The sequence below is a fragment of the Ictidomys tridecemlineatus genome, chromosome 1 (assembly GCF_052094955.1).
Source record: "Ictidomys tridecemlineatus isolate mIctTri1 chromosome 1, mIctTri1.hap1, whole genome shotgun sequence".
Lineage (NCBI taxonomy): Eukaryota > Metazoa > Chordata > Mammalia > Rodentia > Sciuridae > Ictidomys > Ictidomys tridecemlineatus.
The window spans coordinates 36,949,447-36,973,121 of NC_135477.1; the positions used below are offsets into that span (position 1 = coordinate 36,949,447).

A 23,675-nucleotide genomic window follows, 5' to 3' on the forward strand; every position below is an offset into this window, starting at 1 on the left:
TACTTGGAGACACTTATAGCCGAAATTTCTAACTTCACATCATCCTCAGTGGACCCTGTCTGTTAGTCCCATTAATGCTCTGCTCATGATGTGTTTTACAAATAGCTTCTTCCTTTTTTCTACAGATTAACTGCCACCATTTGATTTCTTAAGTGAGTCTAAAGAAGGACCCTAAAGTGATTTAAAAACCCTTTATGACCTTACCATGCATTTCACTGCTCATTGCTAGCCCCTACCTAAAACTCCATTTTGGTCTTCATCTCGGTCTCTGTAGGAGCTTAGTTCAAAACAATGGCCTCTTCTCATTTAACACAACCTATAGCATCTCCCAAACATCGAAGAGCTCAGAATATTGTTTGTACACTTTCTGTTACAATTCATAGAAAGGCAGTCTTCTGAAAACGACTTTTGGAAGTGAAATTGTAACATCACATCATGTGACACTCAGGGGTGACATATGTGACAGAGGAGAAAAACTAGAAGAAGTGAAGAATTCTAGGCAAGAATTATCCTACTTAGAAGACACTTTCAGGTGTAACAATTTTTGCATGTGTCTTACTTTATTTAACACAACTATGCACATAGTGGACAAACTTAAGTTCTTATTTCAAACATCTAGTCTTTCTAGATATGGAGAAGTGCACAAAGTATGTTAAAAGTAGAAGTAGTAAGTAAGACATGACCTAGATATCTTTTGGTTAAATTCATGAGGAAATATCTGTCTTGTGCCAATGGAATGATCCAAAGACTTCTCTGAGCAGGACATATTATGTCAGTGCTGGTTCAGGAAAGAAGCAGGAAAAGAAAATATAAAGGGCTTTATACCAGTGTATTTTCTGTGAAGCACAATTGACCATTGTCCCTTCTATTTGTGAGTTTTGTTTTACTATTCTGTGTAAAGAGTGTATATAAAGGACAAATGAGTCCTATTGTACGTCTAGTCTATCTAGATGTTAAAGAGTTTGCCAGTGTAGGATAAGAGTAGAGTTGGTAAACTACCACACTGAGTACATGTTGTGTTAAATTCATAGAAAAGACTGTTCTTAAAATCACTTAGGAAGTGAAATTGTTAAAGTCATCTGTCAGCATTACAGATGCAAATATTGACCTGTGGGTTGATAAGACTAGAAAGAGAAGGGTTCTAGGCCAGAATGTTACTGTTTGGAAGAAACTTTCAAATTCTCTCCTTTAAAAAAAGGAGGAGTTTTGCTTCAAAGTACAGCCATTGATAAGTAAGTGCTGCTGTTTCTTCAGTGCTACTGTATGTATAGTTGGAAACTTCAGTCCTTGTCAGAAACATCTAGTGTTTCTAGATGTTTAAAAGTGCACAAGACATGGTAAAAGTAGATATGCTAGGAGACCCCCAACCCCCGCAGTTTATAGTTGGGATCCTGAGACAGGATCTCAAGTATGCCCTGTATTTGAGGTAGGAGGGCAGTGAATTCACCAGGGTTTAAATTTCAAATCAGTGAAGGAGCTAAAAGAGGCTGTAACAACCTATGGTCCTCAAGCACCCTTCACTGTAAGCTTGGTCGAATCCATTACCAACTTAAACATGACGCCAGCAGATTGGGCTAATGTTTGTAAAGCTGTGCTAACTGGAGGACAATACCTGTTATGGAAGGTTGCCAATGAGGAATTTTGCAAGTAGACGGCTAGGCGAAATGCAGCAGCTGGTTATCCTCAGAGAAATCTAGATATGTTGTTAGGAAAGGGACCTTATGAGGATCGGCAGCAATAAATTGCATATGATCCTGGTGTATATTTACAAATTGCTGTAGATGCAGTTAAGGCATGGAAGACTTTACAAGGACATGGAGGTTTACAAGGTCAATTATCTAAGATAATACAAGGAGCTAATGAACCTTACGCTGAATTTGTAGATAGGCTTATTCAAACAGCTACCAGAGTTTTTGGGAATACAGAACAAGCAATGCCATTAATAAAACAACTGGCTTATGACCAAGCGAATCGTTGGTGCAGAGATATCATTAGACCATGGAAACAGGAAGATTTAAACACATGTATTAAATAATGTAGAGACATTAATGAACAAGAGCAAGTCATGGCAGCTGCAGTAAAACAGGCTTTAGATGCCAGAGACATTAATGAACAAGGGCAAATTGTGGCAGCTGCAGTAAAACAGGCTTTATATGCCAGGCCAAGAACATGCTGCAATTGTCAACAAACAGGACATTTTAAAAGGAATTGCCCCATAGGAGGAGGGTTTAACAAAACTAGGTGTCAAACGAGTAGAATACCGGGTATTTGCCCATGATGCCGTAGAGGGAGACATTGGGCTAATGAATGCCGTTCTCAAACCACCATAGAGGGTACTCCATTATATTGGGCTAATGAATGCCATTCTCAAGCCACCATAGAGGGTACTCCATTATCAAAAAATGAACAAGGACAAGGTGTTTATCCACAATACCGTGGACAAAGGCATCGGGCTCCGTTGCCAAAAAATGGACAGGGGGCCCCAATGCTCCGGGGCCCCAAACCACAAATATACGGAGCACTGGAGGAACCCAGCAGCACCATCAAGGTAGTGCCCAGGACATCAGATCCTTCATCAGACAAACCAGAGGGAGCGCAGGGTTGGACAGCTGCGCCTCTGCCAGATCAGTACTAACTCCAGAGATGGGAGTTCAAATCATTCCCACAGGGGTGAAAGGACCTCTTCCCAAAGGAACAGTAGGCTTATTATTTGGACGCAGTTCTTCTACTCTAAAAGGACTTTTAATAAGTCCTGGGGTAATTGATCCTGATTATGAAGGTGAAATAAAAATTATAGCCAGTTCTCCAAAGGGTATATCAATAATTTCACCAGGAGATAGAATAGCACAGTTACTAATAATACCAAGCCTACATGATAAATTTTCCAGTCATGCTGTAGAAAGAGGTTCCAAGGGATTTGGCTCCACAGGTATAAATTGGGCTATGCTTTCTTTAAATTTAGATTCTCGCCCCATGCTAAAACTAAATATTCAAGGACATGAATTTAAGGATTTTTTAGAAGATGGCGGCGAAAGGAGTGCATCACCCCAGTGCGCTGCATCACTGAGCCAGTGAAAGAAGATATGAAACGGCTGAAGGATATCTTGTTGGGAATTTCCAGTGAAATTGAGGCGCTACAGAATCTAATAGACAGGTTTCCATCGTGCGAGGTTCGGCAGTGGGAGCTCCATTTCTCCGCACGGAGGGTCGCATAGCCTGATCGCTCCGCGGCGGGTTGTCTGTGGCGCGCGCTGGGGATCGGCAGGGAGCCGGAGCGGGAGAACAGCGAGGAGAGGGAGAACAGCGATACGGATTCGGGGGGCCCCTGCCAGTGATACATCGGCAGCGCTTGGTGCGGAGTTCCAGCTTGAGACAGAGGAGAGAAGCGGCGGTTCCAGTCACCGGTCTGACCACGGAGGACGGCGGCCTCCATCTTGGAGAGATGATGTAATCATCCCATTGTTCTGCTGATCTCAGCTCATTCAGCTACGGAACAGGTGAATTCAGGCTGGTATTTGCCTTCGTCTAGCAGACAGATTTCTTGCTCAGGATCGGGACTAGGGATTCTGTGGAGAATACTCTTGAAGGCTCGTGCCTGGCAAGGCGTGTGCCGGGCACTGAGCAGCAGGACTTGGGTTCCCGGGACTTGGGTTTCCGGGGCTAACCGGGCCCAGGTCTGAGGAATCTGCGGAGACTGCCTGTGAAGGCGAGCTCCGAGTGGAGCGTGCGCTGAGCTTGGGGCGACTGGGTTCTGACTCCCGAGACAGTTTTGGCCTGGGGCTGGGGAACCCCAGGGGTCCCTCACTGGGGCCAGCTCCCAGCGGAGAGTGTATCAGGATCGGAAAGGCGGGGTTCTTGCTACCTAAGCTGCTTTGGCCCAAGGCTAGGGAACCGGCGGTGACTGCTTCTCGGCCAGGGTCCTGCTGGGTGCTGTGGGGGCAGAGTGGAGCTTCCACCTGCGCCCAGAGCAGGCCAAGTGACCCGCCGGCGTGGTACCATGAAACCCCAAATGCAGCTGGTGCTGAAGAGAGAAGCCGCCCACGCTTAGAATAGGACCAGCGACCCACTGGCAAGACAGGCCAGGTAGGTTGCCAACGTGGTGGTCACGTAACACTGAGGCAGTCGCGTCACACTGGTTGGAGTGGGGGTGGAGCAGGGTCGCCGCCCGGGTCCGGAGGGGGCTCAGCGACCCGTTGGAGAGGTAGTCAGGTACCCCCATTGGGAGTGGGGGCTGTGCAGAACTGCGACCCACCGGCCTAGAGGTCTGCCAGCGTGGTAGACACGTCACACCAATTGGAGTGGGGGCACAGCAGAGCCGCCACCCACATCCAGATCAGGACCAACGACCCCAGGGTGTGGTAGTTACGTTACCACAATTGGAGTGGGGTCAGAGCAGAACAGCCACCAGTGCCTGCAGTGGGGGCAGACCTGCGACCAATTAGCGTGGTAGACAGACCACCCTAATTAGGGGAGGAGCACAGCCACTACCCGCCCTGCAAGGGAGACTTCCCAACTATACAAGAGCAATATAAATAAATAGGAGGTAAATTTCAAAAACACAACAGTTGCACCAAGCAGAAAGAAACGCGAGCAGTATGAAAAGACAAGGAAAGAAAGGACCACAAGCAATGCAGGTCAACTCAACTTTAGAAGAGGTAATAGCTGCAACAGATGGAATGTCAGATAAAGAGTACAGGATATATATGCTTCAGATGATCTGGAGTCTCAAGGAAGACATGAGACAGCAAAATCAGACAATGAAAGATCACATTGACAAACAAATCCAGGAAGTAAAAGATCAATTTCACAGGGAGATAGAGGTAATAAAAAACAAACAAATTGAAATCCTAGAAATGCAGGAATCATTAAACCAACTTAAAAACTCAATTGAGAATACTAACAGCAGATTAGATCACTTAGAAGAGAGAACATCAGACAATGAAGACAAAGTATTTCAACTGGAAAAGAACATAGACAGCTCAGCAAGTCTGCTAAGAAACCATGAGCAGAACATCCAAGAATTATGGGACAATATCAAAAGACCAAATTTAAGAGTCATTGGGATACAGGAAGGCACAGAGCTCCAAACTAAAGGAATAAACAGACTATTCAGTGAGATTATACAAGAAAACTTCCCAGACTTGAAGAATGAGACAGAATCACAAATCCTAGAAGCCTACAGGACGCCGAATGTGCAAAATCATAAGAGATCCACACCTAGACACATTATAATGAAGATGTCCAACATACAGAATAAGGAGAGAATTTTAAAAGCTGCAAGAGAAAGAAAGCAGATTACATTTAGGGGCAAACCAATCAGGATAACAGCTGATCTCTCAACACAGACCCTGAAAGCTAGAAGATCCTGGAATAACATATTTCAAACACTGAAAGAAAATGGGTTCCAACCAAGAATCGTGTATCCGGCGAAATTAAGCTTCAGGATAGAAGATGAAATTAAAACCTTCCATGATAAACAAAAGTTAAAAGAATTCGCAGCTAGAAAACCATCTCTTCAAAAAATCCTTGGCAAAACATTACAGGAAGAGGAAATGGAAAATAACACTGAAAACCAACAATGGGAGATAGGACAGTAAAGGGGGAAAAATAGTCAAAGAGGATAACAAATCAGGTTTAGAAACATCAATAAACAAATATGGCTAGAAGAACAAATCATATCTCAATAATAACCCTAAATGTTAATGGCTTAAATTCACCAATTAAGAGACACAGGCTAGTAGAATGGATCACAAAAGAAGACCCAACAATATGCTGCCTACAGGAGACGCATCTGATAGAAAAAGATATTCATAGACTGAAGGTGAAAGGTTGGGAAAAATCATACCACTCATATGGAATGCGGAAACAAGCAGGAGTGTCCATACTCATATCTAATAAAATAGATTTCAAACCAAAGTTAATCAAAAGGGATAAAGAAGGACACTTCATACTGCTCAAGGGAACCATACACCAACAAGACATAACAATCATAAATATATATGCCCCAAATAATGGTGCGGCTGTGTTTATCAAGCAAACTCTCCTCAAGTTCAAGAGTCTAATAGACCACCATACAATAATCATGGGAGACTTCAACACACCTCTCTCACCACTGGACAGATCTTACAAACAAAAGTTAAATAAAGAAACTATAGAACTCAATAACACAATTAATTATTGAAGCACACCGGTGTCCCCTGACCAGAACATAAAGCTGTTCCCCTGATCAGCCCCCAAAAATTGCAAGGGCACTCCTTATAAGCCTGAAAACCGCAAAAGGGATGTTAGGGGTCTAGCCTTTGCAAGCAAGCCAGGTTACAGAAGCGGGACAGTGCAGTCAAGTGGAGGGAAGCCTAAACAATCATTAAACAGGGATGAGAAAAGGGGAGGGGAGGGGAGGGGAGGGGAGGGGGGATAGTAGAGAATAGGACAGACAGCAGAATACATCAGACACTAGAAAGGCAATATGTCAATCAATGGAAGGGTAACTGATGTGAAACAGCAATCTGTATACGGGGTAAAGTTGGGAGTTCATAACCCACTTGAATCAAACTGTGAAAGATGATGTATTAAGAACTGTGTAATGTTTTGAACGACCAACAATAAAAAAAAAAAAAGTTAATTGTAATTACAGGAAAATAAAAACACAAGCAAAGAACAAAGTCACCTAGTCTCAAGCAGCTTAGTTGAACTGGTCCACTAGATTGTGAGCGTATATAAACAATATCCCATTTGGGTGATTGAGATGGTAGTGTGTATCAAGCTTTTCCTCACATCATGAATATTCACCAATTCAAAATCCTAAAAAGCTACATGGGTATTTTTCTGGTAACAAAGAATGCACTACACCAACTCAATCTGTTATCCTTTCTTGGAGACAAAAATTTCACTGAAGACGAAATGGCCACAAGTCTCTAGGTAGACATATTGGCAGAGTTACAATTAAAATAATGCAATTCTCAATGCTCAATTTAAAATAAGACCACAACAGAATACACCAAGGCTGTTTAATTATTAGATTTCTACTAGTGAAATATTTGCAAGAATGCATGTTCCCAGTGAATTAAAGTATTCCTAGAATACACACACACACACACACACACACACACACACACACACACACACACACACACCAGTGGCTCACATCAAAACATAAATCTTTGAGCACTTGCTTCCATATTTCCCTGTCTGTTTCCCTGTGCCCCTCTGCTGTCAGCCTAAAGAACAAGTCCTGATACACAATGCCCCTCTGGGGTATTGTAGTTCATTTAAAGAAATTCCAGGTCCAAGAGGGATCTTTTCTATCAATTATAACAAAATAAAATTTTTAAGTTGATTAATTCACTAGGATTTTTTTTTTCTTTAATTTTTTTACAGTTGTATATGGATAGTGCCGCAGTCTGGCTGGGCACAATTCAGGAGCCACTTGTCAAAAGAAACTATCTTTATTTTTAGAACTACAAACACCAAGCAAAACAGCTCCTCAGGAAAAAAACCCTCAGAGCCCAACTGCCACCACCGGCTTCCACACGCCTCTCCCCCACACAAACCTCACCACCTCCCACAATCCTCCTGCTCTTGAGGCCGATTGGCTGAGTCGCATGGGTGGAGCCAAAGAAGTCCCCCAATGAGCAGCTCCGTCGTCTAAAAGGGCAGGGAAACAGACCAATGAGCAGCTCCGAGAAGGAGCCAATCAGCTAGATGTTGCTGGGGCCGCTGTGAGCCAATCATCAGCTGGCAGTCTGAAGGGCAGGGAAACAGCCCAATGAACATCACTGAAGAGGAGCCAATCAGCTAGATGTTGCTGGGGCCGCTGTGAGCCAATCATCAGCCGGCAGCTGGAAGTTTGCTGGGGCCCCTTTGGCTGTGGCTCTCAACAGATAGAATGCCTTTATTTTATTTTTTTACTTTCATGTGGTGCTGAGGATCAAACCCAGTGCCTCATGCATGCTAGGCAAGTGCTCTGCCACTGAGCTATAGTCCCAGCCCACTAGCACTCCTTTTTATGATTCACTTCACCTCAGGACATCTAGAAAGCTTAGATGTTGTGAAATGAAGTTGGAACGTTGTGCACAATGAACACAGTTTCCCAAAAATACACAGATGGCTGATCTAGGTTATAAGGAAACCTGTATCCAAATATGGAGACAGTAGCCAAGAGCACTTCCCTCACACTTCCTCTTTTCCTGCTTCCCCATTCCAGGGACTAAATTCAGGACTACCCCTAGCCCCAAAGTGTGGATTAATAAGGGTCATTCTCAGAAGGCAGTTCTTCCTCAAGATTAACAAAAGGATTTGATACAGGGTCATTTTGATACTTCTAACACATTTGGGGATTAGGAGTTATCCTTTAATACCCAGCAAGATTAACTAAAATGCACATGTAACAATGGCTAGATAATCTGAACTAATCTAAGGGGCACAGAATGCTTCTCTATGCATACTTTCTTCTTTCCCCATCCCCACCCAGTGAACTTTCAACCTACCCTCCAAGACATCAAGTTCAACGACTCCATTCCCCCACATGGCAACCATTCCTATGTAGTGACAACACATACTTAAGGGGTACTACTTTAGCTCTCTACTTTTACCATGTCTTGTGAGCTTCTAAACATCTAGAAACACTAGATGTTTCCGACAAGGACTGAACTTTCCAACTATACATACAGTAGCACTGAAGAAACAGCAGCACTTAATTAACAAAGGCTATACTTTGAAGCAAAACTCCCTCTTTTTTTAAAGAAGAGAATTTGAAAGTTTCTTCCAAACAGTAACATTTCTGGCCTAGAAGCCTTCCCTTTCTAGTCTTATCAACCCACAGGTCAATATTTGCATCTGTAATGCTGACAGATGACTTTAACAATTTCACTTCCTAAGTGATTTTAAGAACAGTCTTTTCTATGAATTTAACACAACATGTACTCAGTGTGGTAGTTTACCAACTCTACTCTTATCCTACACTGGCAAACTCTTTAACATCTAGATAGACTAGACGTAAATTAGGACTCATTTGTCCTTTATATACACTCTTTACACAGAATAGTAAAACAAAACTCACAAATAGAAGGGACAATGGTCAATTGTGCTTCACAGAAAATACACTGGTATAAGCCCTTTATATTTTCTTTTCCTGCTTCTTTCCTGAACCAGCACTGACATAATATGTCCTGCTCAGAGAAGTCTTTGGATCATTCCATTGGCACAAGACAGATATTTCCTCATGAATTTAACCAAAAGATATCTAGGACATGTCTTACTTACTACTTCTACTTTTAACATACTTTGTGCACTTGTCCATATCTAGAAAGACTAGATGTTTGAAATAAGAACTTAAGTTTGTCCACTATGTGCATAGTTGTGTTAAATAAAGTAGACACATGCAAAAATTGTTACACCTGAAAGTGTCTTCTAAGTAGGATCATTCTTGCCTAGAATGCTTCACTTCTTCTAGTTTTTCTCCTCTGTCACATATGTCACCCCTGAGTGTCACATGATGTGATGTTACAATTTCACTTCCAAAAGTCGTTTTCAGACGACTGCCTTTCTATGAATTGTAACAGAAAGTGTACAAACAATATTCTGAGCTCTTCGATGCTTGGGAGATGCTATAGGTTGTGTTAAATGAGAAGAGGCCATTGTTTTGAACTAAGCTCCTACAGAGACTGAGATGAAGACCAAAATGGAGTTTCAGGTAGGGGCTAGCAATGAGCAGTGAAATGCATGGTAAGGTCATAAAGGGTTTTTAAATTACTTTAGGGTCCTTCTTTAGACTCACTTAAGAAATCAAATGGTGGCAGTTAATCTGTAGAAAAAAGGAAAAAGCTATTTGTAAAACACATCATGAGCAAAGCATTAATAGGACTAACAGACAGGGTCCACTGAGGTTGATGTGAAGTTAGAAATTTCGGCTATAAGTGTCTCCAAGTGTCTGGGAAAGAAGACACCTTTAGTAGTGCAGGCGAAGTAAGGTAACTTCTGACCGGTTACTGACCCCAGTGTCCACATTAACATGGGATTGACTTGTAGATGAAGCCCTCCTAAATAGGATGGCCACCATGACAGTTCTGGAGAGGACCAACTAAGTCAAAACTTCACCACCCAATGTGAAGAAGTTAAAAACCTGGTTGGAGAATGTTGCTGGAGGGGGACCCGAGTTTTCAAGTCAACCATGAAACAGTACTCAATTTGGACACAACATTGGCTCCTGTCTGGTTCTCTGCTCAGAGATGCCCCCATCCCCTGTCCTGAGAGTGCTGTCTGCTTGAGCCTCATCCAGCTTTTACTTTTTTCACCTCACTTTCTCTTTACTTTCACTGATAATAAAGTTCTCAGCCATGGCTTTTGGGGTCTGACTTTAAAGTTTCTTTGGTCAGAACCCAAGATCCAAGGTTTGGAGTTTCAGCTCCCTGCTTTCCTGTGACAGGAAATTTCATGCAGAAGTTCCAAGCCACCAAGCTGATACTCAGTGGATTGTCTGACCTGCCCAGTAATCAGGATTTGAGAGAATGCCAAATTACCAAAGAGGCCAGTTTCAATTGGCATGGTGATGAAGGTGCCTCAGCCTTAATCCTCCCACAAAAAGGCAACCTGACATAATCTGGTTATTTTTAATGGGCGATGTGAGATGCTCTCTCATTGTAGTTTTGATTTGTATTTCTCTGATGATTAATGATATTGAGCCTCTTTTCACATAAGTATGTAGGTCTATTTTAAAATATTAACTACTTGCCAAAGTCTGGCTTCCTTCTTTGGAAATTCCAAGTATGGGTATGGGGGTCTTTCCTACTTTGTTTGCATGTGAATCATTTACTCCCAAATGATACACACACAATGCTGCATTTCCTTATGATTCCTTTTTTTCTTTGATTTAAAAATTTTGTTCCTTAATTACCTACTGTGGTATCCACTTTCTTGTGCTTCTTATCTGAAAATGTCTTCCTTTGTTTCTTGCTTCCTTCCTCCCTCTCTCCCTCCCTCCCTTCCTACTTTCCTTCAATTCTTTCTTTTCTGTGGTACTGGAGATTGAACCTGGGAATGCTCTACATTTACAGCCCCCTCCCTACCCCCCTTTTTTTGAAGGAACAGTCTCACTAGATTTCTGAAGCTGGTCTTGAATTTTCCATTCTTCTGCTTCTGCCTCCTGAATCTCTGAGATTACAGGCATGCACTACCATGCCCAGCATGTCTTATCTATATTTCTTCTAACTTACTCATGAATTATGTACATCCTACTACTCCTCTTGTTTGGCCATTTCATTTGAGAATTCTGGTATTCCTGACTTACAGTTTTCCTTCATAACTGCTACTGTTTATAAAGTGTCATCAGTTGTTTTAAAAATTCATGTTGGAAGGTTGTGTAATCATTTTCATGTGTCTTTTATGAAGTAAACTTGGCAATTGGATTTCCATATTTTTCTTGTTATTGCTGTTTGTATTTGGGATTGAACCCAGGGGTGCTTTATCAAGGAGATATATCCCCAGCCCTTCTTTTTTTATTTTGAGAGATGGGGTCTCTCTAATTTGCTGGGGGCCTCACCAAGATCCCTAGATTGGCTTTAAACTTGTGATCCTCCTGCCTCAGCCTTTCAAATTGCTGGGATGATAAACCTGTTCCACCATGGCCTGCTTGATAGGATTCTTCATGTGCAATGGAGCTTTTGTTTTCTTTCTCATATTTAAAAGCAGTGTGTTTTGACTACTAAGCCAGCTCCACCCTTTTCGCCTTCTCTCCTACCTCACACACTTCTTGCAGAGCCCCCATCCCAATGGCCTTTGCGTGAACAAAACGGCAGTCCCCATGCCTCAGAGGTTGTCTTGCTTATCCAAAGCTTAGGGATGGTGGTCTCAGCAGTCCCTCTTGATGACTCAGTCTATAGCTGTCATTCCAGTAAGAACTAAAGAACGTTTCACACCTCCTGCTTATGAACCCAAATACAAAACAGAAAAGGAGTTTATAGAACATGCCTGGAAAGCAGGATTGGTTATTCCCCAGAACGTTTGGACTGGCCCAGACATGTGGCCTGTACAGTTGGTATCTTTGATGCTTATGTTCCTCCTGAGGGTGATGCTCCAATGTCATCTGTTTGAATTGAAGGACTGAAAGAGAGAACTGAACAATTGAAGAAAAATGCAGCACCACAATTGTCAATTCAGAAGATAAAAGAATTTGATGCTAATTTAAAACAGAGGCCTTCCCTGAAAAAGCTAAGGATTTCTTCATAGAAGCTCACCTTTGTCCAAACAACTCAGACCACACTTTGGTAACGGAACACTATTTTCTGGATTATGGTCTGGGACATGGAGTATAAGACTGTCCACTGGGGCTTTCTGGAATCTTTAGAGCCAGCCCAGGTGGTGCAGGTTCACTGCTAGAGTTTGGTGAACCAGAGGAACATGTGTGGTCCCCAAGCACACACGGCAGACTCTAGCCATCTATGATCGGTTGGGGCGGTTGATGTATGGACAAGAATGTGCCAAGGATGTCTTGGGGTATATTGTGTTTGAAAAACACCTGGTGAACCCTACGGGAGCTGGAGAATGCATGGCAAGATTGTTCCCCCGTGGGCGCCCCCTAAGCAGCTCATCCTTAAGATGGTGATGATGGATTCCTGGCCTCCAGCAGGAACCTTGGGGAAAATGTGAAGAGGCACAAAGAGAAGACCATAAGTCGCAGCTAGCCTGATGACAAAAATGACTCTTGGGGTAAAACCCTGGTGATGATGAGGCTGGACGTTGTGAAGCCATCCATCTCTTTCAGACCACCCCTGTTTCCTCCTGCCCTGCTTGGATCTTTTGAGCAGATTCATTGTTCAACCATGTCTGATGGCTGGGCCCAGGTGGTTGGCTAGTATGCATAGCCATGAACCCTTTTTCTTTTTAAAATCACATGTCTAAGGCTGGAGATGTGGCTTAAGTGGTAGCGCGCTGGCCTGGCATGCGTGCTGCCCAGGATCGATCCTCAGCACCACAAACAAACAAAGATGTTGTGTCCGCCAAATACTAAAAAATAAACATTAAAAAATTATCAAAAAAATCATATGTCTAGTTTCTGAGTCTAGATGAGAGAAAATATGTTTCAGTGAACAAACATCTGATAGTTTTTTTTCACAGCAGAGACTGTGCGAGCTAATAGGCAACTTTTTTTGTAATCACTGGGCAGAGATCAGAGTTTGAAATAAAATACTATCAGAATGTTGGACAAATTTTGGTGTTGTGCCTTGTGTGGTGACACTAACCTGTAAACCCAGTGACTTGGGGGCAAGAAGATTGTAAGTTTGAGGCCAGCCTGGGCAACTTAACAAGATCCTGTTTCATAACAACAACAACAACAAAACAACAACAACAAAAAACATGAAAAGGACTAGAGATGTAGCTCAATGGTAGAGCACCCCTGGTTTCAATTTTTTCTTTTTCTCTTTTCTCTTTTTTTGGGGGTGGGTTCTATATATTTCCCCCAGTTGAAATTCAACTTGGGGAATAGGCCAACCTTCAAGTGGAAGACAAGCCTAGTTGTGAGTGACCTGACTTCCAGGATATCCAGAATTGGAAGAATAATTAGTGTTTATAAAATTGTGTATCACTTAAGAGAGTCTTTTTCCATAAAGTTACTTTCTGAATTAGCATTTATACTTTGTAGAAGTATATAAATATAAAGAAATAATTTATTCCTCAAAAAAAAATTAATAAAAAGCAGTACGTTTTGAGCCAGGCAGGCATGGTGTAACCTATGTTCCCAGCTGCGATGAAGGCTCAGCAGGAAGATCACAATTCTAGGATTTTGAGGCGAATCATGTACCATGTGAGTGACACCCCATCTCAAAGAATACATATATAAAATGAAAGCATTGCTGGGTGCAAAGGCCAGTGGCACACACCTGTACTCCCAGCAGCTTGGGGGGATAGGCAGGAGAGTCACAAGTTCAAAGCCAGCCTCAGCAACTAAGGCCCTATCTCTAATTAAATATAAAGAGGTGCTGGTGATATGGCTTATTGGGTTCAATTTCTGGTACAAAAAAAAAGAATATAAAAAAATTAATGTATGTTTTTTTGAAGTGAAGTTTAACAATTCATATCTATTGTGTGCTATTCTATTGCAAGAAAATTTGTGAAAAATGTACAATTTTCTGCTTAATTCAAAAGCTAAAGAGGTTGGTGAGCTTTTTTTCAGGTTACAGTTTAAGACTTCATAAAGTACTGCTTGTGGTTAAATCATGTGTGTTCTGAAGGGCAGTCGATGACACCCCAGTCTTCTCACTATTTTACACCAGTGATGTTCACCCAAGTGCAGCTATGGCACTCTTCAATCTGGTCTTAGTAATCCTAGCCACAGTTTTGTAGCCCACTCCCCATTTTGCTTCCCAATAAACAAATATTTGGGGCAGGTTGTGGCTGTTGAACTGCTGGCATCTTTGGCTCACACAGCATTCCACGAAGACAGAGGGCACATGTGTGGCCCCTGGGTAAAATGTCACTGGATGGGATTTCATGGAAAGCTTCAAGAGTTTTGTCTTTTGTGAAAGTTTCAGTGACAGCTGATGAAGGCTAAACCGGGACAGTGGTTGAAGGGGACAATTCGGCAAAAGACTCTGAGAAGAATTGTTCTTCTCTACCCCCTCCCTTCTCAACTTAAGGGTCCCAAATGCTAAAGCAATAGTGGATTTTCAGATGAGCAGGACATAGAGGAGACAATGGAAGAGAGAGATCTCCTCTAGACACTTGCAAGGTCTGCAGATGTCCCAGTTTCTGAGTTTCTTAGCACTACTCAGCACAGACTGAACCCCTTGGGAGCTCACATATACAAGGACCGTTTACTCATCTCAGTACCTTCCTTTTTCCAGGATTAGAGGCTCTCAAAAACAAAGACATGGACAAGTCCATGCTGTCTGTCTTGTTCCACTTAATTTATTTGTTTGCAGTCATAAGCATGTTGTTTATTTAGTTTTAAGTACATACCAAGGAAAGGATGCATTCATCTTAATCCTTTAACAAGATCTCATAGTTCATGAACCAAAGTCTTTACAGCAAGATTAGAATACAGAGTTCTGGTGGGCTGGGGTTGTGGCTCAGCAGTAGAACACTCGCCTAGCATGCCTGAAGCGCTGGGTTAGATCCTCAACATCATATAAAAATAAATAAGTAAACGAAATAAAGGTATTGTGTCTAACCTATATATATATATTTTAAAAGAATACAGAGTTCTGGTTCCTCTCAGATTTAAAATAGACATGGTGAATATTTGATTTGTGGTATATATCATTATGCTTGGTATTTAGGTGCTCTCTTACTGAGGTCTAAATTAGTATGTTTCTTAAATGCCCTCTAAGTGGTCTTTTACCCAGAGTGTTTGCATTTGGAATCACCTTTCATGATAAAGTCAGTGTTCAAATAGGAAAGGAGAGAGAGAGAGAGAGAGAGAGAGAGAGAGAGAGAGAGAGAGATGAGCTACAGAGGGGCAGGTAGAGAAGAGGTGGAAAGAACTCCTCAGCTCCTCAGTTCTGTTCTGGGGAGTTTTCTGAGAGTCCTCTCCTCCTGGGAGTATGTGGCTGGCAACAGGGGAGACCCTCCCTCTGGTCCCTCCCCACTTCCTGTTCCTCCTCACTTCCCTGGCTTCCTGCACCTGAGCTGCTGGCCTCACATGCCTCTGGTGTTTGCAATCTTCCTCTGTCCTCATTCTCCACAGTGAAGTGAGGATGTGGGGATGGTGGCCTTCCTTTGATTCTTCTGGTTGCTCCCTAGAGTTGGAAGGGGACATGGGACTCTTTAGAATTTAACCACTGCCATGTTGCCACCAGACCTGGAAGTCTGGCAGGCGTTTTCTCTTTGCTCTGTCCACACACTGTCCACACACACTGCTCCTCTCTGCCTGGCCCCCTCACCCTGACTGTGACTGGGATCAGCCCAGAGGGAACACCCTAGGAAAGTGGACAGGGGGAGAAATAGTGATTCCCCAGGTACCTTCTTGCTGGGCATGGTTTGGGGGCAGCTTTGTTCCTCTAATCATGGTGGTGGTTCCTGTCTGCTGACCCTTTTTTTTTAGAGGCTGTGAAGGCCTCTCTTGCCCCTGTGGACCCAGGACATAAAACTGCCACTACTGCTGCTCACTGGGTGCTTCACCATTGCGCATTGGTCCCTAAGCCTGTTCCCATCTCCATGAACAGTCCCTTTACTCAAATTCTCTTTCAATGGGCCCTCTGATGGCCACCAGGAGCCTGCTTGTCTCATGGATGTATGAAGGTCATTATGCTGGGCACGTCTTCTCTTGGTGGCTAAAGAGCCAAGAGTCCAGTATCTGGATGAGAGAAGATCCCCTGTGGCAGGGAGGGGTCAGTGAGTGCAGGATCTGTGGGCAGAGCATATACTATGAGCTGAAATTCATGAAGCAGAAGTAGGAGGAGGCCTAGGCAGAATGGACCATCACAAAACTTTTGATGTTTGTGAGAGCTATAGTCCCAACCACACAAGAAAATGGTGTGCTTAGCCAGGCACTGCATTGTATGCCTGTAATTCCAGGGATGTGGGGGCCTCAGTCAGGAGGATTGCAAGTTCAAAGCCAGCCTCAGCAATTAAGCAACACCCTAAGCAATTTAGAAAATCCCTGTCTCGAATTAAAAAATAGAAGAGGCTGGGGATGAGGCTCAGTTGTTAAGCATATTTGGGTTCAATGCTTGCTACCAAAAAAAGTAATGAAAAATAAAACAATCAAACAACTAAAAGTCATGCTTTAGACATTTGGGATAGCCTCGCCTAATTGAGTATTTAAAATAAACATTAAAAATTGATAGTTGCTAAGGGACAAATTGCTCTTAGAAAATTTGACTCTCTGTGACCTGATGATTTAGCCTGTTGTTCCTTTGCCAGACTGAGTTATTGGGGAAATTCCCTTTGAAGTCTACTCCTGTCAACTCCAGAATCTTCTGTCCAAGAGGAGGTGGACTTGACCTTCTGATTCAGGATATACTAGCATGGGTGTCTATTCTTTAGACCCTTCTCTTGGGGCTCTCTTCTAAGATGAGGCAGTGGTGGGTGGGCTTCACCTGAGTTATCTTCAACTTGCTCCAGACACTTGAAATTTGTCTGTTGCAGGAGATGTCTGAGTCAGCCCCTCAGAACAGAATGCATTCCTGGTTAACAGGGTCTCTAGTGAAGGATTCAGCCTCTGGGGTGCAATGTAGGGGCACATGTGTTGGGGTGGGAGCACAGGGGCTGGTTATTGATAGAGCTGGGAAACCAAGGGGGACTAGACCCAGGCCAGAGCAGAAGGGATTGGTGTCTGCATTCATTTTTGGAAGTTTGGTTTCTTGCCTTTTTTCCATCAGGCATTTGGAACCTGTCTCTAGGCAAAGGGCCATTGAGTGTCCTCACTGAAGTGGTCACCCTGAAGCAGTGTATTAAAGAGAGACAGGATCTCCTGGACAGGAGGGGATGTGGAGGGCCAGCAGTGTCTGAGAGGGAGGGAAAGGCAGCTGTTCAAAGAGGCTGCAGTGGGCAGGGCTCCAGGCAGGCTCCTGTGGACAGAGCCCTGCTGAGGGGCTGAGCTCTGAGGAGGGTCTGTCAGGGCTGGTGGGTCCTGAGAGGGGATCTCTGACAAGCACACTAGCTGGGGCTTGTGGGGTGGGGTCTGGAAGCGGGTGGGTATCACTTCTCAGGGGAGGGGCAGAGAGGACCACTGTGGAGGTGAGAGTCACACAACCTCCAAGGAATCAGAGAAGGGGTGTGATGGGTCCAGGGAGCATCCTCATGTGTCCCTCTGCCCCATTCCCATCAGCTTCCCTGGCTCCCGACCTCCACCACCTTTTCCCTGGGTGGCCTCTGGCGCTGGAACAAGGGCAGCATAGGGTCATCTGGACCTGCTTAAGCTTCACAGTCCCCAACTCATGGTTCTTCCCAGGTCTCCGGGTCACAGGTATCTACTTGGATAACTTGCAAGTGGAGAATTATTGTAATCCTTTTGTTAACGAGGCCTCTTTCAAATTGTTTAAGCCTTGATCCACCTCTGCCCAAGGGAGGTGGCAGTGATACGTGTGGGGCGGAGGCCTCAGGATCCTGAGGTGCTGTTGCCCACAACATGCTCGACCCACCCCAGGGAGACTGGTCTTAGCTCAGAGCTCTCCCAGCAACTTGGCCTGTGCCATGTGTGATGTTTAAGGAGCAGTAAAGCTGCTTTCTGTGGAATTCCAGCTAGGTCCAGAGAACCTCCTGGGTCTACTCTAGGACCTGGAATGTGACTTTCTGACCTTGCAGAATCTTTCCTACAGACTGATCCCCAAATGCATAGAGGTTCCAGGATTCTTCCACATGCTGGCTGCCCCAGTACTGGGCCACTCAGGAGCATGAGTGAATGATAGTCAGCTGACTAGAAAGTCAGGGTGACTACCTGGCTCAATGCAGTTACCTTCTCTATTTGCAGAGCCCAGGTCCTTAAGAATAGGAAGGGCGGTGCTGGGGATGTGGCTCAAGTGGTAGCACGCTCGCCTGGCATGCGTGCGGCCTGGGTTCGATCCTTAGCACCACATCCCAACAAAGATGTTGTGTCCTCCGAGAACTAAAAAATAAATATTAAAAATTCTCTCTCTCTCTCCCCTCTCTCACTCTCTCTTTAAAAAAAAAAAAAAGAAAAAAAAAGAATAGGAAGGGCATTGGTGACCACTCCTTATTTTTTAAATATTTTTTGTACTTGCTGATGGACTTTTGTTTTTATTGGTTTCTATGTGGTGCTGAGAATTGAGCTCAGTACCTCACACATGCTAGGCTAGTGCTATACCTGTGACTACAACCCCAGCCAGCCCACCACTCTTGTGTGCCTATCCTCAGGGGATACCTGAGTCCCCACAGCCCTAGAATCTCCAAAATCCTGGCTAGGTTACACTGGGAACCTTGAATAGCAGACTGGGCAGCCTGGGCAGTTTCACCAGCTGCATACCAGGGGCTGAGCTGGTAGGTCCTTGTCTCCGAGCACTCAGGGCCCTGGCTAGGCTGACATCTCTTACTCAGCTTCAGCCCTGACGCCTGTCCTTCTGCTGCACAGGGTTGCTAGGACATGGGTGGGGGAACTGTGGGGTGTCTCACTGCAAGAGGTGCTTGACTAGCACTGGCATGCCCCACCCAGCCTCTTCCTCTAGCTGCCCTCTCCAGTGACTCATCTGCCCAGCCTCCTACAGGTCAGGTGAGGGTTTGGTGCTTAGTGAGACATCAGAGGCCTGTATAAAAGCACACTGGTTCAGTCCCCAGCATCCGTCTGTCACTGCCTGCTGTTGCACAATGCTGGGACTCCTGGGGCAAATAGCGGCTGACAACCTGGCCCGTCGCACTGAAAAGGCCACTGAGGAAGCCGGTAAGGACCTAGGGCTTCTTTCCCCCCGTGTGGGGTCAGGGCAGGTTTGACTGGGCCTATCACAAGCTGATCCCAGGAATCAGGCCAGGCCTTGAGGCCCACTGAGGGCCCATTGGGAACCCTGGCCTATCACCCCACCAGGAGAGATGGAGCTATGGGGTGCAGATGCTGGGGAGGGCAGTTTAGGGTGAAGCCCCCAGAGCCTCACTGCCCCAAGCAGCCCTCTCTACCTGTGGGGCCTAATCCAGGATTCGTGGTAGAAGAGAGGCCAGGCCAGATGAGGCTCCTGGGGACAGGTGAGGAACACAGGTGCTGAGTGGTCAGCTGGCAATTTAGATGTTTTTCTCTGAAGACCTGGAAGACCTTCTGCGTCACAACTGCCTGTTCTCAGTCCCTACAAGACTGAGGAGCATGGAGGGCCCTGTGTCCTCATTGGGCTTCCTCAGCTCCCTTTCAGAAGCCAGGCCCTTCTGTGCCAGCCTGAATTGGCTGGGGGTGGCATCCTGGAGCTCCACCCTGGGTGTCCAGAGGTGCTGGGAAGGGAAGCAGGCTTGCATGGTGGCCCCACTCTGAACTGGTCTCCTTTTTTCAGTTGATGCTGTGGGGGAAGCGGTGAAGGACGTGGTGGAGCACACCACTGAGGATGGAGAGCAAGGTACTGAGGGCTGGGGTTGGGGGGTGGGGCAGAGGGAAGGAGGGAAGGAGAGAAGGAAGGAAAGGAAGTAAAGAGGAGAAAAAAGAGAGAAAGTGGGAAGGAGAGAAGGACAGAAGGAAGGGCTGGGAATGTAGCTCAGGGGTAGAGAGCATGGAGGGCCCTGTGTCCTCAACGGGCTTCCTCAGCTTCCTTTCAGCAGCAAGGGCCTTCTGTGCCAGCCTGAATTGGCTGGGGGTGGCATCCTGGAGATCCACCCTGGGTGTCCAGAGGTGCTGGGAAGGGAAGCAGGCTTGTATGGTGACTTTGTCTCTGAATTTGTCTGAACTGGTCTCCTTTTATCAGTTGATGCTGTGGGGAAAGTGGTGAAGGACGTGGAGGAGCACACCAATGAGGATGGAGAGCAAGGTACTGAGGGCTGGGGTTGGGGACCGGGCAGAGGGAAGGGGGGAAGAAAGGAAGGAAAGGAAGGAAAGAGGAGAAAAAAGAGAGAAAGTGGGAAGGAGAGAAGGACAGAAGGAAGGGCTGGGAATGTAGCTCAGGGGTAGAGAGCATGGAGGGCTCTGTGTCCTCAACGGGCTTCCTCAGCTCCCTTTCAGCAGCCAGGCCCTTCTGTGCCAGCCTGAATTGGCTGGGGGTGGCATCCTGGAGATCCACCCTGGGTGTCCAGAGGTGCTGGGAAGGGAAGCAGGCTTGTATGGTAACTTTGTCTCTGAATTTGTCTGAACTGGTCTCCTTTTATCAGTTGATGCTGTGGGGGAAGTGGTGGAGGACGTGGAGGAGCACACCAATGAGGATGAAGATCCAGGTACTGAGGGCTGGGGTTGGGGATGGGGCAGAGTGAAGGAGGGAAGGAAGGAAGGAAGGTAAGAGGAGAAGAAAGAAAGTTGGAAGGAGAGAAAGACAGAATGAAGGGCTGGGGAATGTAGCTCAGGGCTAGAGAGCTTGCCTAGCCTGCATGAGGTCTGGGATGCAATTTTCAGCATTCAGGATGAAACCAAAAAAGAACAAGTTCAGCATATAGTGGCGTATACCTACCATCCCAGCCACTGAGACTGAAGCAAGATGATTGTCAATTTGAGGCTAGCCTAGGCAACTTATGGAGATCCTATCACAACATCAAAGTACAAGGGGTTGAAGATGTAGCTCAGCTATCGAACATCCCAGGGTTCAATTCCTATTTCTGTGAGAACAACAACAACAACAACAACAAACCCCTAAAAGTTGAAGAGATGGAGGACAGGATGAAGAAGAAAAGCTAGGTGGGGCCAATCACTTCCTTGCCCAACAAGGTCACCATCCCAACCCCCTTTTTGCATCTTTTCTGTTGGTGTGCAATTATCTCTGAGTTAGATCATCAGTTCAGACTAATCCTTGTGTTAAGGTTCCACCCAGATAGTCTTCTCTGTAGAATATTAACACCAGGTCACAAAAGACCATGTGGCAGCACACTGGGACAAAACATTTAAGATATAAAATGATAAGCCCTGTGCAGTGGTGCTCATCTATACTCCCAGCCACTTGGGAAGCTGAGGCACAAGGATTGTAAATCCAAGGCCAGCCTGGGAAACTTCGTGAGACTGTCTCAAAATAAAACAAACAGGACTGGGGGTGTAGTTCAGTGGTAGGGCGCTTGCCCAGCATGCAGTAAGCCCTGGGTGCAATCCACAGTACCACATACACACAAAAGCCACAGACAGAGGCAAAATATTTATAATGGAAATGATGATCTGGCCTAACAACCCAATATAAAAAAGAGGAAAAGATACAAACACAAAAATGAAGAATAAATAGCCAGTATACCCATGAGCAGATACTCAGTCTCATTCAAACTGAACAAAGGCAGGTTGTTGGGGATATAAACCAAATTTGTTTTGTGGTACTGAGGACTGAATCCAGGGCCTTGTGCATGCTGGGTCAGCATCTACCCCTGAGCTACAACCCCAGGCCCAGGAGGACCAGGTTTGAATTTATTCTGCCTCTGCCCCATGGGATGTGTCCAGGGTTGCTCCTGTCAGACTGCCACATCCCCCTGCCTCTCCAGGTGACATGCTGAGCACAGCAAGGGGTTCACTCTAACCTTTTCTCTGTTTTTCTTCCTGATAGCCCTTAATGCAGCCATAGCGGTTATCCTAGAGAGGAGAGAGAAAGTGTTGAAGGAAGCCCTTGAGAAGGTGCTCAAGCCTGTCACAGATGCTGTCACCACACAATAGAGGGCCTGGGCACACCAGGACAGTGAGCCTGTTGGCTATCCTCTCTGAATCTCAATAAAAAGCCATGCAATGTGCTCCCTGAGTTCTTGATTTGTTGCTCTTTGAATGGGAACACTAGGCAAAGTTTTTGTTTGGGTGCTGGATCCTGAACCCAGGGCCTCACACTTGCTGAGCATGCACCCTAGCACTGCAGGGCACCTCCAGTCTCTGACAAGGTATTTTTAGGCTTTCTTGTAAGTCCACTAGAGAACACACCAGCATGGCAAGCACCTGCCAGTGGGTCAGGTCGTTTTGTAGGATGAGTCACATTATGCATCATATACTTCTCTGGTTTCTCCTGTCAGTTGGCAGCTTTCCTGGCCCTCTCCCTGGTACTGGGGAGTGAACTCAGTGGAGCTTTGCCACTGAACTACATCCCCAAACCTTTACATCTTTTATTTTTAGTAAAGATCTTAAATGCCAGGCTGGACTTGGACTGTGATCCCCCTCTTCCAGGAGCATCGGGAGTAGATTTGATGACAGGCATGTGCCACCACTGTGCCTGAGCAGCAAGCTGTTCCATTGTTATCTGTGCTCTCTCCCTCCTTCCTTCTGCACCACCTCACTCATGCTAACCTGTGTTCTACCACGAGCTCCCCTTCCATCCTAGCCTCTGAGAAAACACTGTTTCCCCAGAAACTACAGTTTTCAGATACCTGGATGCTTCAAATACCCCTAGAGGGATGACCTGTATTTGTCTTGCATGTTGTCTGGGTCTTGTTCTTGCAGGACTCAAGGAGAACAACAGACCAATCAGATTAAAATGTAGGCAGGGCAGACTCCCCACTCTGCTCCTTCATGATCTACAAGAGTCTCCGACAAGCATTCTTGTTGTTTAGTTGTGGAACCAGGTCAAAAAGGCCCTGAGTCCACTGTTGATTGGCCCTAGCAGCTGCTTGTGAATCTCCAGTGGGGCCTTGTGTGAGGTCCATTTGTCGATAGCAGTCAGTACTGCACATGTGTAAAAGCATGGAGCTTGAAGTTTTGGCCTACAAAAGAGGAAATGATGTGTAAAAATGGAGCTGGGAGCAGTTTGTTCTTTGGAAGTAGAAGAAAGTGTGCTATGATCCAAGAAGGAATTAGTTGCTTACTATATTTCTGGTCTTTTCTAGAGTGGCCCTCACAAATTTCTGAATGGCCCTGGAATATCCAAAGTTTCAGCATTGGAACTGTCCAGCTAGAGTTGGGCATTATATCTCAGTTTGGTTCCTGATGACGTCCCCTTTGTAAAACCTAAGCTGAGACGGCCATAATTCTTGTGGTGGCAGCGTAAACTGGAACACCTTCTGTGAATGGAGGTCGGTTTTTAGGACTTTTTCTTTCAGGTTTGCATGGGTACCCACAGTGCCCAAAAGGGCTCACACAGATTTACTGGAGCATGTTTGTAATAGTGAGAGGTTGTTGGCCCCTAAAATGCTAGTCAGCTATCACATGGATGGCC

At 45.2% G+C, this 23,675-nt stretch overlaps 1 protein-coding gene and 1 pseudogene across 2 annotated transcripts; both read left to right on the plus strand.

The window, feature by feature from the left end:
* Positions 1-11,797: 11,797 nt before the first annotated feature.
* On the plus strand, positions 11,798-12,682 carry LOC144366238 (large ribosomal subunit protein mL45 pseudogene; annotated as a pseudogene).
* A 6,369-nt stretch (positions 12,683-19,051) lies between these two features.
* On the plus strand, positions 19,052-22,269 carry LOC144366240 (protein FAM25A-like). Of its 2 annotated transcripts, XM_078020122.1 has the most exons (5): positions 19,052-19,330; positions 19,923-19,985; positions 20,328-20,390; positions 20,728-20,790; positions 22,089-22,269. In XM_078020122.1, the coding sequence occupies exons 1-5, from the start codon at positions 19,258-19,260 to the stop codon at positions 22,193-22,195; spliced, it is 369 nt and encodes a 122-aa protein (XP_077876248.1). In that variant the 5' UTR covers positions 19,052-19,257; the 3' UTR covers positions 22,196-22,269. The 2 variants fall into 2 exon arrangements, with proteins under 2 accessions (XP_077876248.1, XP_077876252.1); XM_078020126.1 differs by lacking the exon at positions 20,328-20,390.
* The last annotated feature ends 1,406 nt before the right edge of the window (positions 22,270-23,675 follow it).

What these genes read in the sequence shown, in the direction of transcription:
- LOC144366240 (XM_078020122.1), top strand. Translation starts at nt 19,258, where the DNA reads ATGCTGGGACTCCTGGGGCAAATAGCGGCTGACAACCTGGCCCGTCGC. An exon ending in CACTGAGGATGGAGAGCAAG is followed by an intron (nt 19,986 to 20,327) that starts GTACTGAGGGCT and finishes TCCTTTTATCAG; the next exon opens with TTGATGCTGTGGGGAAAGTG. An exon ending in CAATGAGGATGGAGAGCAAG is followed by an intron (nt 20,391 to 20,727) that starts GTACTGAGGGCT and finishes TCCTTTTATCAG; the next exon opens with TTGATGCTGTGGGGGAAGTG.